This window comes from Sus scrofa, chromosome X (genome assembly GCF_000003025.6).
Source record: "Sus scrofa isolate TJ Tabasco breed Duroc chromosome X, Sscrofa11.1, whole genome shotgun sequence".
In the NCBI taxonomy this organism is placed as follows: domain Eukaryota; kingdom Metazoa; phylum Chordata; class Mammalia; order Artiodactyla; family Suidae; genus Sus; species Sus scrofa.
Window position 1 is genome coordinate 23,639,471 of NC_010461.5, and position 14,704 is coordinate 23,654,174.

General features: G+C 37.0%; 1 protein-coding gene across 1 annotated transcript; it reads left to right on the top strand.

Moving 5' to 3' along the window:
• Nucleotides 12,888-13,904, top strand: LOC100156962 (melanoma-associated antigen B10-like). Its single transcript, XM_021079833.1, has one exon. The coding sequence runs from the start codon at nt 12,888-12,890 to the stop codon at nt 13,902-13,904; it is 1,017 nt and encodes a 338-aa protein (XP_020935492.1).

Genomic DNA, 14,704 nt, shown 5'->3' on the forward strand with positions numbered 1-14,704 from the left:
TCCAATTCTAATCTAGTATATGATTCATTCTACCCTCCCCCTTTGCTTAACTCTGTAAGAAAATTGGCTCCAACTCTCCATATACTTACTTATTCAAGTATACATCTATATTGATTTCAGATTATTAGCCCATAACCTTCTGAAAACAACTTTACAAACTAAAATACAATATCAATATATGGTTCCTTTTTTCCTTAGTCTCACAGTATGCACTTATTTCCAAAGGTACTTAGGTCAGCACTGTTTTGCTCCATTCTCTTAATTGATGTTACTTCATATATTTGTAATACAGCTACATTTTTTTTTGTCACAGTCTGCATTCCAACCTGGGATACCTAGATCTCTGACTTGATTTTATACTTGCATACATTAAGGCTTACCCTTTGTTCTCTAATGTTCTATGGAATTTGAAAAATGTCTCATATCCATCATTGTAGTATCATAAGGATAGTTTCACCATCCAAAAAAATACCCCGTGCTTCATTATTTCAACCACTTCTTCCCAGAAATCCTAGAAACTACTGATCTGATTTTTGTCTCTGTTGTTGTGTCTTTTCCAGAATATTATACAAATGGAATCATATTGTTTGTAGCATTTTGAACTGGCCTCTTTTGCTTGGCAACATGCATTTAAGGTTCATCCATGTTATCTCAATTACCAGGTAAATTGATAGTTGGTAGTTTATTACTTTTTAATGCTAAATAGTATTCCATTTGTGTATGTATGAACCACAGATTATTTATTCACTCATCTGTTAAAAGGCATCTTGGCTTTTGGTGCTTATGAATAATGCTGCTACAAGCATTTATGTGCAGGTATTTGTATTGACAGTTGTGAGTTTAGTTGAATAAATATCAAGGAGCACAATTTCTAGATTGTATCATAAGAACATGTTTAGCTTTTAAAGAAACTGCTAAACTGTTGTCAAAGTGGCTGCTACACCATTTTGCATTTTTAACATCAATGTGTGAAAGATCCAATTGCATTTTTGCTAGCAATCGATATTTTAGCCTTTTACTAGGTGTGCACTGGTAACAAATTGTTGTTTCAACCTGCATTTCCTTAATGCCGAATTATGTTGCCGAATTATGTTGTGCATCCTTTCATATGACTATTTGTCATCTATCTTCTTTTTGAGATATTTGCTGAAAGTTTTTGTCCACTTTTATTTTTATTTTTATTTTGTCTTTTCTAGGGCCGCTTCCTGCAGCATATGGAGGTTCCCAGGCTAGGGGTCTAATCAGAGCTGTAGCCACAGCAACGCGGGATCTGAGCCGCATCTGCAACCTACACTACAGCTCACAGCAATGCTGGATCCTTAACCCACTAAGCAAGGCCAGGGATCGAACCCGCAACCTCATGGTTCCTAATAGGATTCGTTAACCACTGTGCCACGACAGGAACTCCTGTCCACTTTTAAAATAAGGTAATGCATTATTTTTCTAGAACAACTGTAGTAAACACAAACTGGAGGCTTACAACGAAAGGAATTTATTCTCTCAGAGGCCAGAAGTTTGAAATCAACCTGTCAAAAGGTTTGCTTCCTTCTGGAGGCTCTGAGTGAAAATCCATTTCCAGAATTTTCTCCTATCTTCTGGTAAATACCCAGCAATTCTTGAGTGTTCCTTGGCTTGTAACTGCATTGCTCCAATCTCTGCCTCCACCTCCATCTTCCTCTTCCCCATTGCCTTTCCCTCTGTAATGGCTGTGTCTCAATTCTAGACCTGTTCTTGGGTAGATCATCCTAAATCCAGGGTGATTTACAAACTATACATCTTGAGATCCTTAACTTAATTACATCTGCAAAGACTTTTTTCCAAATAAGGTCACATTCACAGGTTTCAAGGATCTCTTTTTGAGACACCATTCAAACCACTACTGGTTCCTTGTTTTGTTATTGCTGAGTTTTTTGTTTGTTTGTTTTTTCTTCATATGGTCACACCTGCAGCTTATGGAAGTTCCCAGGCTAGGGGTCAAATCAGAGCTGCAGTTACTGGCCTACACCACAGCCAGCAACACCAGATTTGAGCCACATCTGTGACCTACACTGCACCTCACAGCAACGCCAGATCCTTAACCCACTAAGCAAGGCCAGGGATCGAACCCGAATATTCACAGACACTTTGTTGGGTTCTTAACCCACTGGGCCACAACGGGAACTCCATATTGCTGAGTTTAAGAGTTCTTTGTACATTCAGATGCAAATAATTTATCAAATATGTTATTTGCAAATATTTTCTCTCAATATGTGACTTATTTTTTCATTCTCTTAATGGTGACTTTCAAAGAATAAAAAGCTTTAATTTTAATAAAGTCCAACACAAGTTTTTTTCTTTTATAGATTGTGCTTTTACTATGGTATTAAAACTCATCACCACAGCCAAAATCATATTTTCTACTGTGTTTTCTTCTAGAAGTTACCTAGTTTTGCATTTTACATTTAGATCTATAATCCATTTTGAGTTAATTTTGTGTAAGGTGTGAAGTTTGTGTCTAAGTTCATTTTTTTCCCATATGGACATCCAGTTGTTCTAGCACTACTTGATGAAAAAATTACTATTTTTCATTTATTTGCTTTTGCACCTTTGTCAAAAGTTAGTTTACTATATTTGTGTGGGTCTCTATGTAGGATCTCAATTCTCTGTTCCAATGACCTATGTGTCTACTCTTTCACCAATACTATGCTGTCTTGATTACTAAAGCTTTATTTCAAGCCTTGAAATAGGGTACTATGAGTCTTCAAACTTAATTTTTCTTTTTCGATATTATGCTGGCTATTCTAGGACTTTTGCCATTCCATATGAATTAGTTTTTCAGCATCTACAAAGTAGTTACTTGGATTTTGATTGGAAATGCATTAAGCCTATAGATTAAGTTAGAAATAACTCACATCTTAATAATGGTGAGTCTATCAATTTAATAACATGGAATATTTCTCGATTTATTTAGATCTTCTTGGTAAGTGTTTTGTAGTTTTCCACAAATGGATTTGATATATATATATATTTTTTGGCTTTATATTTAGGTATTTAATTTTTTGTGCATTTGTAAATGTTTTTGCTTTTTTAAACTTCAAATTCCAATTGTTGATTGCTGGTATATAGTAAAGCAATTGTCCTCAGTTATTATTCTCAGGAGGTTTTCTTTGTAGATTCTTTGAGATTTTCAACATAGACAATCATTTCCTTTGCAAAAAATATATATAATTTAAATTTATCCCTTTCCTATCTGTATACCTTTTATTACTTGTTATTGTTTGTCTGTCTTGCACTGGATAGGATTTCCATTATGATAATGATTTGGAGTAATGAGGGGACATCCTTGTTTCATTTCCAGTCTTGGGGGGAAGCATTCACTCCCTTATCATTAGGTATAAGGCTAGCTATAGGTTTTCTTAAGAACCCTTTATCAGGTTAAGGAAATTTCCCTCTAATTCTACTATTTAAAGCTTTTATCATAAATCGGTATTAAAATGTTCTAATTACTTTCCTACACTAATAATACGACAGCATTTTTTTCTTATTCCATCAATTATATGATGAAATCACCAATTGATTTACAAATGTTATATTAGGCTTGGATTCTAGAAATGAGTCCCGCTTGGTAATGATTCCTTTTACATAGTGTTGAATACCATCTGCTTTTTTTTTTCTTTTTGGGCCACCCCCATGGTATATGGAAGTTTCTGGGTTACACTTATGTCACAGCTGCAGCAATGCTGGATCCTTAACCCACTGCGCTGGACTGGGAACTCCATTTGCAATTATTTTGTTAAGAATTTTTTGGTCTATATTCATAAGAGATAATTGTCAGTAGTTTTCTTTACCAGTAGTGTATTTATCTGGCTTTGAGCTTAGGGTGATGCTGTCCTCAAAAAAAAAAAAATTGAGTGCTTCTCTCTACTCCTCTTTTCTAAAAAAGACTGCAGATGATTTGTATGATCTCATCCTTAAATATTTATGGAATTCGCCAATGAAACTATCTGGGCCTAGTGATCCCTTTATTTGGAAAGTTTTTATTAATTGAATTTCTTTCATAGATGTAAGGCTATTCGGATTATCTATTTAAATTTAAATGAGTTTATGTAGTTTGTGCCTTTCAAAGAACTGATCCATTTCATCTTCATCAAATTTGTGGAAGAGATTTGTTCCATCTTAATAAAAATCCTTTTAATGTCTCTGGGATTAATAATGGTGATCCGTCTTTTATCCATGATATTGGTAGCTTATATCTTCTCTCTTTTCTGTCTTGGTTATCCTGGCTAGAGATTTACCAATTTTATTGATGGCATTGAGGATTTTATGGATTTTCTCTATTGTTTTCTTCTTCCATTTTTTTAAGTTTTAAGTACAATTGATTTACAATGTTGTGATGATTTCTGCCATACAACAAAGTGACTCAGTTATACATATACACACATCCATTCTTTTTCAGATTCTTTTTCCATACAGATTATCACAGAATATTGGGTAGAGTTCCCCATGCTGTACAGTAGTTCCGCATCGGCCAATCATTCCATATACCTCAGTGTGCATATGCCAATCCCAAACCCCCAATAACTTACCAATTTTGTTGATGTCATTGAGGATTTTATAGATTTTCTCTATTTTTTTGTTTTAAAATTTCATTTATTTATAACCTATTTTTTTCTGCCTATTTTTTTTTTCTTCTGCTCATTTTAGATTTAATTTGCTCTTCTTTCTCTAGTTTTCTACGGTGGAATCTTATGTTATTTACTTTAGTTTTCTTTTTTTCCAATATTTGCATTTAATCCTCTAAATCTCTCTCTAAAAGTAGTTTATCCCTTAAATATTCTTCATTTTAAAGTCTATTTTGTCTGATATGAGTATTGCTACTCCAGCTTTCTTTTGATCCCTGTTTGCATGAAATATTTTCTTCCATCCTCTCACTTTCAATTTGTGTGTGTCCCTAGAAGTGAAGTGGGTCTCTTGAAGACAGCATATATATATGGGTCTTGTTTTTGTATCCATTCAGCCAGTCTATGTCTTTTGGTTGGGGCGTTTAGTCCATTAACATTTAAGGTAATTATTGATATGTATGTTCTTACTGCCATTTTATTAATTGCTTTGGATTTTTTTTTGTTGCTCTTTTTTCTTCCCTTCTTCTCTTGTTCACTCTTCTTCCTGTTTGATGACTATCTTTAGTGTTGTATTTGAGTTGATTTTTCTTTGTGTATCAATTGCAGATTTTTGGTTTGCATTTATTCTTAAAAGTAGTTTAGTAGCAATCCACAAATCTTGGTAATTTGTATTTTCATTTTTACTTATTTCAAACTTTTTCTAAATTTCATGAGAAATTTAAATATTAAAAAACAAATCTTCGATTTGAATTTTAAAGAAGAAATCTTTAACGTATGGTTTATCCAGAAGTGTGTTGTTTAATTTCTATCTATTTGGGAACTTTCCAGCTATATTTCTGTTATTAATTTTTAACATAATTCTGTTGTGATGTGAGTACATACTTTGTATGATTTGCATTGTTTTAAATTTGTTAAGTTGTGCTTAATGGAGTTCTATGGACAAATATATGGATGAAAATATGGTCTAACTTGGTGAATGTCACATATGAGCTTGAGAATGTGTATTCTGCTGTTGTTGGATGGACTATTGTATAATGTCAATTAGGTCAAGTTGATTGTTAGCATTGTTCATACCATTTACATATTTGGGTTTTGTTTTTGTTTTTGTTTTTTGTGTTTTTGCCTTTTCTAGGGCCGCTTCCCACGGCATATGGAGGTTCCCAGGCTAAGGGTCTAATTGGAGCTGTAGCCGCAGGCCTACACCACAGCCACAGCAACGTGGGATCCGAGCCATGTCTGCAACCTACACCACATCTCACGGCAACACTGGATCCATAACCCACTGAGCAAGGCCAGGGATCAAACCTGCAACCTCACGGTTCCTAGTCGGATTCGTTAACCCCTGCGCCATGACGGGAACTCCCAGCTATATATTTGTAATGATGTTTTGACTTCATTTATCAATTACTGACAGAGGAGTATAGAAGCCTGCGACTATGATTGTATATTTCTCCTTTCAGTTCAATCAGTTTTTGCCTCATGTATTGTGATGCTCTGTTGTTAGGTGCATACATGTTTAAGACTGTGATACCTTCTTGGATAATTGATCCTTTTATTACTACATAATGTTTCCTCACATCCCTAATATTATTTCTTGTTCTAAAATCTGCTTTAGCTGAAATTGATATAGCTACTCTATCTTTTTTGACTACTGTTATTATCGTATATCTGCCTCCATCTCTCTTTTTTTAACCCATCTATTCTGAAGTGTATTTTGTTGAATTCAAAGGTGAAATTCCTATGTGAGATATAAGAAACTAAAATAAAGTTATACAAGCATGCATCATGAGACAAACCTGCTCAAACAAAATCAGAGCAGGCATTCTGTGTTCATACACAGCTCCCATGAATGTGTTTCTATTTAATAGAATCATACATTAAAAGTAGCAACACAATAGCCACAGAATGAGACCATAAGTGCACTTGAACTTTTAGTGAGTTCTGGTTAGGATCCGACAAGTCTACCATTCTTTTTTTACCAGCCAGGTAAACAAAAGAAGTCATCTCTTAATGTGAGAAACCTTAAAGTTCTTTATTCAGCTAGAAATTATCACTAGTGAGGGCACATTTTCTAGCTTCCTGCTTTCTCAATACATATTTGCCTAAAAGGTTAATTTCAAAATAACAGAAGGTGTTTCTGGCTGCCCCATGCCCTGGTGAAAGGGACAAGTTTAATGTGTTTTATGCTCACTTTGTTAGGCTTCCTGGCTACCTCTGTCTTTCCCTGTATCTTGGTTCTGAGTATTCTGAGGCTTGGTCAGCTAAAGATAAAAGACATCTACCAGACAGTTGAGAGGTATGTTCTTAACAAGATAATACATCACATCATTTAAAGATTCCTTCTTTTTCTGCAGCTGATCCTTACTTGAGTGCTTTATGATTCAATTACGATACAGATTTAGTCCAATTACAGTAAGATGGTAATGTGCTGACTATATATATGAATTTTCCTTGCTGTCTTTTTAATTAATAGATATTATTTTTAGAGCAGTTTTAGAAAAATTATAGTTTTTCGGTTTACAGGAAAATTGAGCCGAAAATGCTAGTTCCTATTAACCCCAACCCTGACACACAGTTTCCCCTATTACTGATATCTTACATTAGTGTGATATATTTTTTACAATTAATAAGCTCATATTAATACATTATTATTAACTAAAGTCCATAGTTTACATTAGGGTTCACCCTCTGTGTTGTACAGACCCTATAGATTTTGACAGATGCGAAATATTATGTATCCACCATTATATTATCATACAGAAGAGTTTCACTGTCCTGAAATCTCGCATCCTTTTACTTTTAACCTATCAGAGGCTTGTTACACAAATGGGTTTCTTGTAGATAGCATATACTTGAGACTTTCTAAATTTATTTTTTATCCAATCTGACAATTTCTGCCTTTTAACTGGTGTATTTAGAGTGATTTAAAGTGATTACTGATAGAGTTTTACTAAATTCTAATTGTTTAACTGTTTTCTTTCTTTTTTTTTTTTTTTTTTTTTTTTTTGGTCTTTTTTTTAGGGCCGCACCCACAGCATATAGAGGTTCCCAGGCTAGGGTTCTAGTTGGAGCTACAGCTGCCAGCCTACACCTTAACCATAGCAACGCAGGATCAGAGCTGTGTCTGTGACCTACACCACAGCTCATGGCAACGCCAGGTCCTTAACCCACTGAGCGAGGCCGGGGATCAAACCCAAAACCTCATGGTTACTAGCCTGATTCTTTTCTGCAGCACCACAATGGGAGCTCCTCTTTAACTGTTTTCTATTTGTTGCATTTGTTCTTTTTTATATCTTTTTTTTGTGTGTGTTCTCTGGTATTGACTGAGCATTTTATATGATTATATTTTATTTCTTTTCTTAATATATCATTCATAATTGTCTTTAACCTTTTTACTGTTTTTCCAAGGGTTTATAATACACATTTTTAAATAATCTAAGTCCTCCTTGAAGTAATATCATACTGTTTCACATATAGTACAGATTCCTTATAGTGGAGTATTTCTAATTTCTGTCTATTTGTCTCATTCATTTCACTTATCCATGTCTTATAATCACCTAATCCATTGTTACTACTGTTGTTCAAACATTTTTAAATTAATTAAGAATTATAAAACTTAAAGATTTTATTTTACTTCCATTTATCCTTTTTTGAAGCTTTTCCTCTCTTTATGTTCATCCAAATTTCTGACCTATATCATTCTCTTGCATAACAAATTTATTTTAACATTTCTTGCAAAGCACATCTATTACCAGGCCTGTGAAGCAATGAATTGACTCAGGCATTGTGTTTGTTTGACTGAGAAAGTATTTTTCCCTCACCTTTAAAGGATAATTTTTTTGGATATAGAATTCTACGTTGATACTTTTTCGTTAAACATTTTAATATTTCATTTTTTCTCTTCATGCTTGCATGTTTTCTGATGAGAGGTTTGCTACATTTTTTTATGTTTCTTCCTCGTTAGGAACAGTATCTCTCCCTGACCCTAATTTTCTTCAAAATTTTGTCTTTGCCTTTGGCTTTCTGTGGTTTGAATATGATATGCCTAGATGTAGTTGGCTTGTTTTCGTATCTGTCTTGGCATTCTCTGAGCTGTCTGGATTTATGACTTGGTTCTGTAACTAATGTTAAAAAGTTTTTGGCCTATTGTTTCAAATGTATCTCTACCCCCATTCCTCTTTCTCTGAAATTCCTATTATCTGTATATTACATATACCTTGTGATATTGTTCCATGGTTCTTGGGTGTTCTGTTAATTTTTTTATTCATTGTTTCTCTTTTTGATTCAATTGAGGATGTTGCAATTCACTTATCTTCAGGTTTACTGATTGTTTCCTCACCTATGTCACATCTACTAATGAGCCTGTCAAAGGTATTTTTTCATTTCCCTCACAGTATTTTTTATTTCTACCATTTGGTTTTGATTCTTTCTTATAGTTTCCTTCTCTCTGATGGCATTACTTGTTTAGTCTTGCATGTTGTCTATTTTTCCTAGTAGAGCATTTAAAATAGTTCTCAAATTTATTTAAATTCCTTGTCTGGAAATTTCAAAACCTGTAAAGTAAAAACCTAACAAATGTTAATCAGATAAACATTTACCTGCAACTATTATTTCTAACTTCTAAATATTGATGATTATGGATGCTGAGTGCCAGCTATATTGGGTTTATTTTACCCTTCTCTGTACTATTGTATAACATTGATAATTTCTCTCATGGAAATGTTCATTATGAATATTATATCTTTATACCATTTATACACTTTCTTTAACCAGTAATCTGTTGATGAGAAATTCCTAATTTTAACAGATGTGTTGACCTTGATACAGAGATCAGATAAGGACACTCTAAGAGAAAAATCACTTGAGCTAATAAGCTCACTTATGTAGAAGCATCTGTCATAAATAAATTCACAGTATATCCAACAGAGCAGTGAATAAATAGGCTGAGTTCAAGAAATGCAAAGATATAACATTATAAAAACTGTCAATTGGAATTTCTCTACATTAATAGATTAGAGGATAAAATGAATTTGACCGTGTCCAGGGGTGTAGAAAAAGCCTTTGAAAAAACATTTAACACCATGGTAAAAAAAACCTTTAGTAAAATGATATTTGAAGAGAATTTCTTTTTTTTTTTGGTCTTCATTAGTAACATCATTTTTTTTTAACTGACAAGGGCTTAATCTCTAAAATATACAAACAATGTATACAACTCAACAGCAAAAAAAGCCAATCAACCAATGGAAAAATGGGCAAAAGCCCTGAATAGACATTTCTCCAAGGAAGATATACAGAAGGCCAACAAGCACATGAAAAAATGCTCAACATCACTGATTATTAGACATGAAGAGAATTTCAATTTTCTAAAATATACTGCAAACTTAGATAAATGTGAAATGTTAGAAGCATTTCCATCAAAGTCAGGACAAAGACACAGATATTATGGTACTGTATCTACTGCTTAAAAGTGGACTGGAGTAGTACATAACTAGAGGGATAAGAGCATCAGAGGAAGGAATATGGAAAAGACAGAGATAATAAGTGGCAAAAATATGATCCCCTAATTAGAAAATCCAAAGGAACTAGTGGACAAAATACTCAAATGAATAAGATACTCCAAAAGTTGTTTTATTTAAGATTACTATACCAAAATTGGGAGCCTATCCACACAAAAAATCAATAACTAATTAGGATAATCAATGGAAAATACCCCCATAACAACAGCTAATAGTACCCAAAACTTACCTAAAAAGAAACTTAAACAAAAATGTGAACAATCCTTTTTGAAGGTGATTATAAATATCTACCTATAGAGAAAGAAATTCCAAGTACATAAAGAGATATACTATATTTATTCATGGGGAAAAGAATATCATAAATATGCCAATTCTCCTTAAATTATTTACATTTTTCTACCTTCCATGGACTGAATTATGCCTCCCCCCCATTCATATGTTGAAGCCCTAATTGGCCATTGTGACTGTAACTGGAAATAGGGTCTTTAGGTAGGTTATTAAAATTAAATGAGGTCATAGGGTGGGGTCCTAATCCAGTAGGGCTGATGTCCTTAGAGGAAGAGGAAAAGACACCAGATATCACTCTTTCTGTGTATTTACAGAGAAGAGTCCATGTGAGTCCATGTTAGTAAGAAAGTACTGTGTGCAAAGCCAAGAAGAGAGCTTTTACAGAAACCAAGTCTGCCAGTGTCTCTATAACTGTGAGAAAATAAATTTCTGTTAAGATATGCAGTCTGTCATATTTTATTATGGCAACCTAAGTAGACTAATACACTGCCTAACATGTAGCTTCCAAGATGGCTACCAGACTTAGGCTGCTGTTTTCTAAATTTGGTCCTGGAGGAACTATAAAAGAGAGAATGAACGAACAATATCAGCACAACAAAGAAACATAAGGGAGGGCCTCCTGGGAGAGACTAAGTCTATGTTGAACTAGATTCTGACTGTGGGCAGATGGGGGCATGCTCTGAAGTTGAAACAGATCTGTAGCCTGTAAGAGGGGCGGATGACAGAATTGTCTGGAGGAAAGATTTTAAAGTTCAGCCCTTGTTTCTTCTATTGTGCTGTGGGACCATGAATTTCTACTGCTTCACTGAAGGAATCTGAGGCAGCTCCTCAGAGCCCACATGCCAGGATGGCACCAAAGTTTGGTGCTGTTTGAAATATTACGAATCCAGAGGCTGTGCAAAACCACCTGATCCCTCTTTAGAGGATGAGGACTGACCTTTTTTTTTTTTTAATTAACATTATGATCAAATATAACAAATGGAGAGGGTATGTATCCTTTCATGAAAAAATGCATAATACACACACTTGTTAGAGATGTAAATACATTTCTTAGTATGAATGAAGGTCAAAATATAAAATAAAAGTGACTACTGGACTGAGCAATGTTAGATAATATAAAAGATCTGGGTCTCACAAAATCAAGCAGCTTAGTCTCTTCCCCTTACAAAGTAGAATTTTTAGAGCAGAAATTTCCCCAAAGTTTAAGTATGGCTATCTAGCAAACGCTGTAGGCCAGTGTGCTTTTTAATCTCTTAGCGCCCATCACGGTTGTGGGACCCTCCCTTGCACTGCAATTTTCCTGGCTGTATCTAGGTTGGGACTTTTACCGATTTTCTGCGCGGTTTGCAGTAGAGAAACAGCGTTTTCACAAAATTAGTATTACCAAGGAAGCCTTTAAAGAAGCAGCCAAGAAGACACCCTACTCCCTGCATACACCATAAGTACTGACGTGATAAGCCACGCCGGCATAGAGAGACCCGCAAGGAGCTCCGCCCCTGCTTTCATTCCTGGGAAGCCCAGGACAGAGTTGTCAGCATGAGGTCCTGACCGGCTTCCACCTCCATGGTCTCAGGTTTCTAGAGGCCAGGGCGATGCTGAGAATCAAAGTGAGGACGCCTAGTTAGAATCGCGGGAATATGCCTCCATAGGACAAAGGAGACCTCACAGAACCCCGCTCGGGATCCGTCCAACGCGCTAAGAGGCCCGCGGCACGGCTGTTAGGCCCAACGCCTACTCATTTCCGCCTCGCGGTCTCAGAGAAAGAAAACTGTGATCTGAGCTAATGGTCTCAGATCAACAGAGGAAAACATCCCAGGCTTTATTCGGAGTTAAGGAGAGGAGCCTGATTGAGGACCGAGGGTACGCTCAACTCCTACACACTTGCTGTCCTGCTGTCTACCCTGGGAGGCCCTGGGTGGGGCTGTTAAACTCTGGGAGGTGGCGGACTTGGTCTGGTGGGGAGGTGACCTGAGTGACTATGGAAAACTCTAATCATCCAAGACAAAGGGGATCCCACAAAACCCTGCTCCTGTTGTCAGCTCTGGAAGGCCTCAGAAGGGGTGGCCAGCTAAAGCTCTCCTTCATTTCTTCCTCAGGGGTCTCAGGGAGGGAAGGTCATTGGTGGAAGGAGTTCAGCTTCAGAGCTGCTGAGGGGAGAGTGCCCAGCCCTGCCAACATTTAATAGGATGATCCTAAATGTGAATCGAGAGGGTTCTAGAGGGGACCCCACAGAGCCTAGACCTAGACCAGCACAAGACACACTCTGATTTCCTCTGCAGGGGTTTTAGGGGACAGGCTGATCAGAAAAAGAGCCCTGTGGGTCCTACAGCAGGGCCCTCACAGAAACCCACAGAGGTGGCCTTAAAGTCAAGGAGAAATCTCCCTGCCGAAGGTGCTCATAGCATCTCCTCACTCCTCCAGGTGCCCACATTGCCTGCTGTCCTGCCCACTCTCCTACCTGCTGTTCTTGATCTGTATCATCATGCCTCGGGGGCAGAAGAGTAAGCTCCGTGCTCGTGAGAAACGCCGGCAGGCCAGGGGTGAGACTCAGCATCTCCGAGATGCTCAGGCCACCGCAGCAGAGGGAGAAGAATCCCCCTCCCCTCCCCCTGGTGATAATCTCCAGAGCTCCCCTGCTTATGGGTCAGGTAGAAAATCCCAGGGGTCTCGGAAAGCCCCATCCACTACCACTACTTCTGCAGGTGTTTCATGCACAAGATCTGATGAAGGTGCCAAGAGCCATGATGAAGAACAACCAGGCACCTCCCTGGCAATGCCCAGCACTGATTATTCCTGCAGAAGCCCTCTGGACCAGAAGGCAATTCTTTTGGTGCAATTCCTGCTGCGCAAGTATAACATGAGAGAGCCCATTACAAAGAAAGATATGATGAAGCATGTCATCAAAAGGTACAAGGAGCACTTCCATGAGATCCTCAGGAAAGCCTCTGAGCTGATGGTGCTGGCCTTTGGCATTGATGTGAAGGAAGTTGACCCCACTAGGCACTGCTATGTTCTTATCAGCAAATTTCAGCGCACCAGTGATGAGAGGCTGAGGGGTGAGGAGATCATGCCCAAGACTGGTCTCCTTATGACCATTCTCTGTGTGATCTTCATGAAAAGCAACTGCGCCACTGAGGAGGAGATCTGGGAAGTACTCAATGTGATGGGGATATATGCTGGAAAGAACCATTTCATCTATGGGGAGCCCAAAAAGCTCATCACCAAAGATTTGGTGCAGGAAAGGTACCTGGTGTACCGCCAAGTGGCCAACAGTAATCCTCCTCGCTATGAGTTCCTGTGGGGCCCAAGAGCCCACGCTGAAACCAGCAAGATGAAAGTCCTTGAGTTCTTGGCCAAGATTCATGATACAGTCCCCAGTGCCTTCCCTTCCTGGTATGAAGAGGCTTTGAGAGATGAGGAAATGAGAGCCCGAGCCAGATTTGCAGCTATGGTTCGCACTGGTGCCCTGGCCAATATGCATTCTGGGGCCAATTTCTAAGACAGTTTCTCCCACTTGTAGTGAAATGTGAAGCACCTTCCAGAAGTAGCATGGGGGCTTAGGTAGTACTGGAGAGATCACAGTGCAGAACATATCTGAACCACTTATAGATTTATGTCTTGTTAAAAGTTTTCAAATGTTGCTTCTTTTAAGAAAAGTTTAATTAGTTTCAGAATAATATTGGTTACATATTTAATGTTTACAAAGTATAAAAGTAGGAGTTTTGCTATTTTTTTAAACAAATTGAGTAACCGTCCATCTTATTTAGTGATCTGGAAAAAGGAAACATAGCATTGAAATAGGCATTTTCTTAGAAACGTGAAATAAATTGATCGTAAAATAGTTGGGATAAAAGATAGAGGAAAAAAAGTAGAACATGTTTAATTCTTGTTTTCCCTTATTCCTTGTATTCTGCTGTTCTGTAAAATAAAAGTTGTATACCTGAACTTGCTTCATTTATTCAATAATGTAGGAGAAATTAAATCATAATAAATTGTTCACTGTTTTTCCCCCCTCAAACATTTACTGAGCATCTGTTCTTTGGAAGGCTCCATGGTAGTATGGGGGTGGTAAGAAAAAGAATAATGAGCCTTTGTTCATTGAGTTAGAGTCTAACAGCAGCTATCACACAAGGAAGATGGTGAGATACCCTCTAAGACAAAAAAGACAGGTTTCCTCCATGAGGACACAGGTTCGATCCTTGTCCTGGCTCAGTGGGTTAAGGAACTGGCATTGCTATGAGCTGTGGTGTAGGTCACAGATGCGACTCGGATCCAGTGTTGCTGTGGCCCTGACATAGG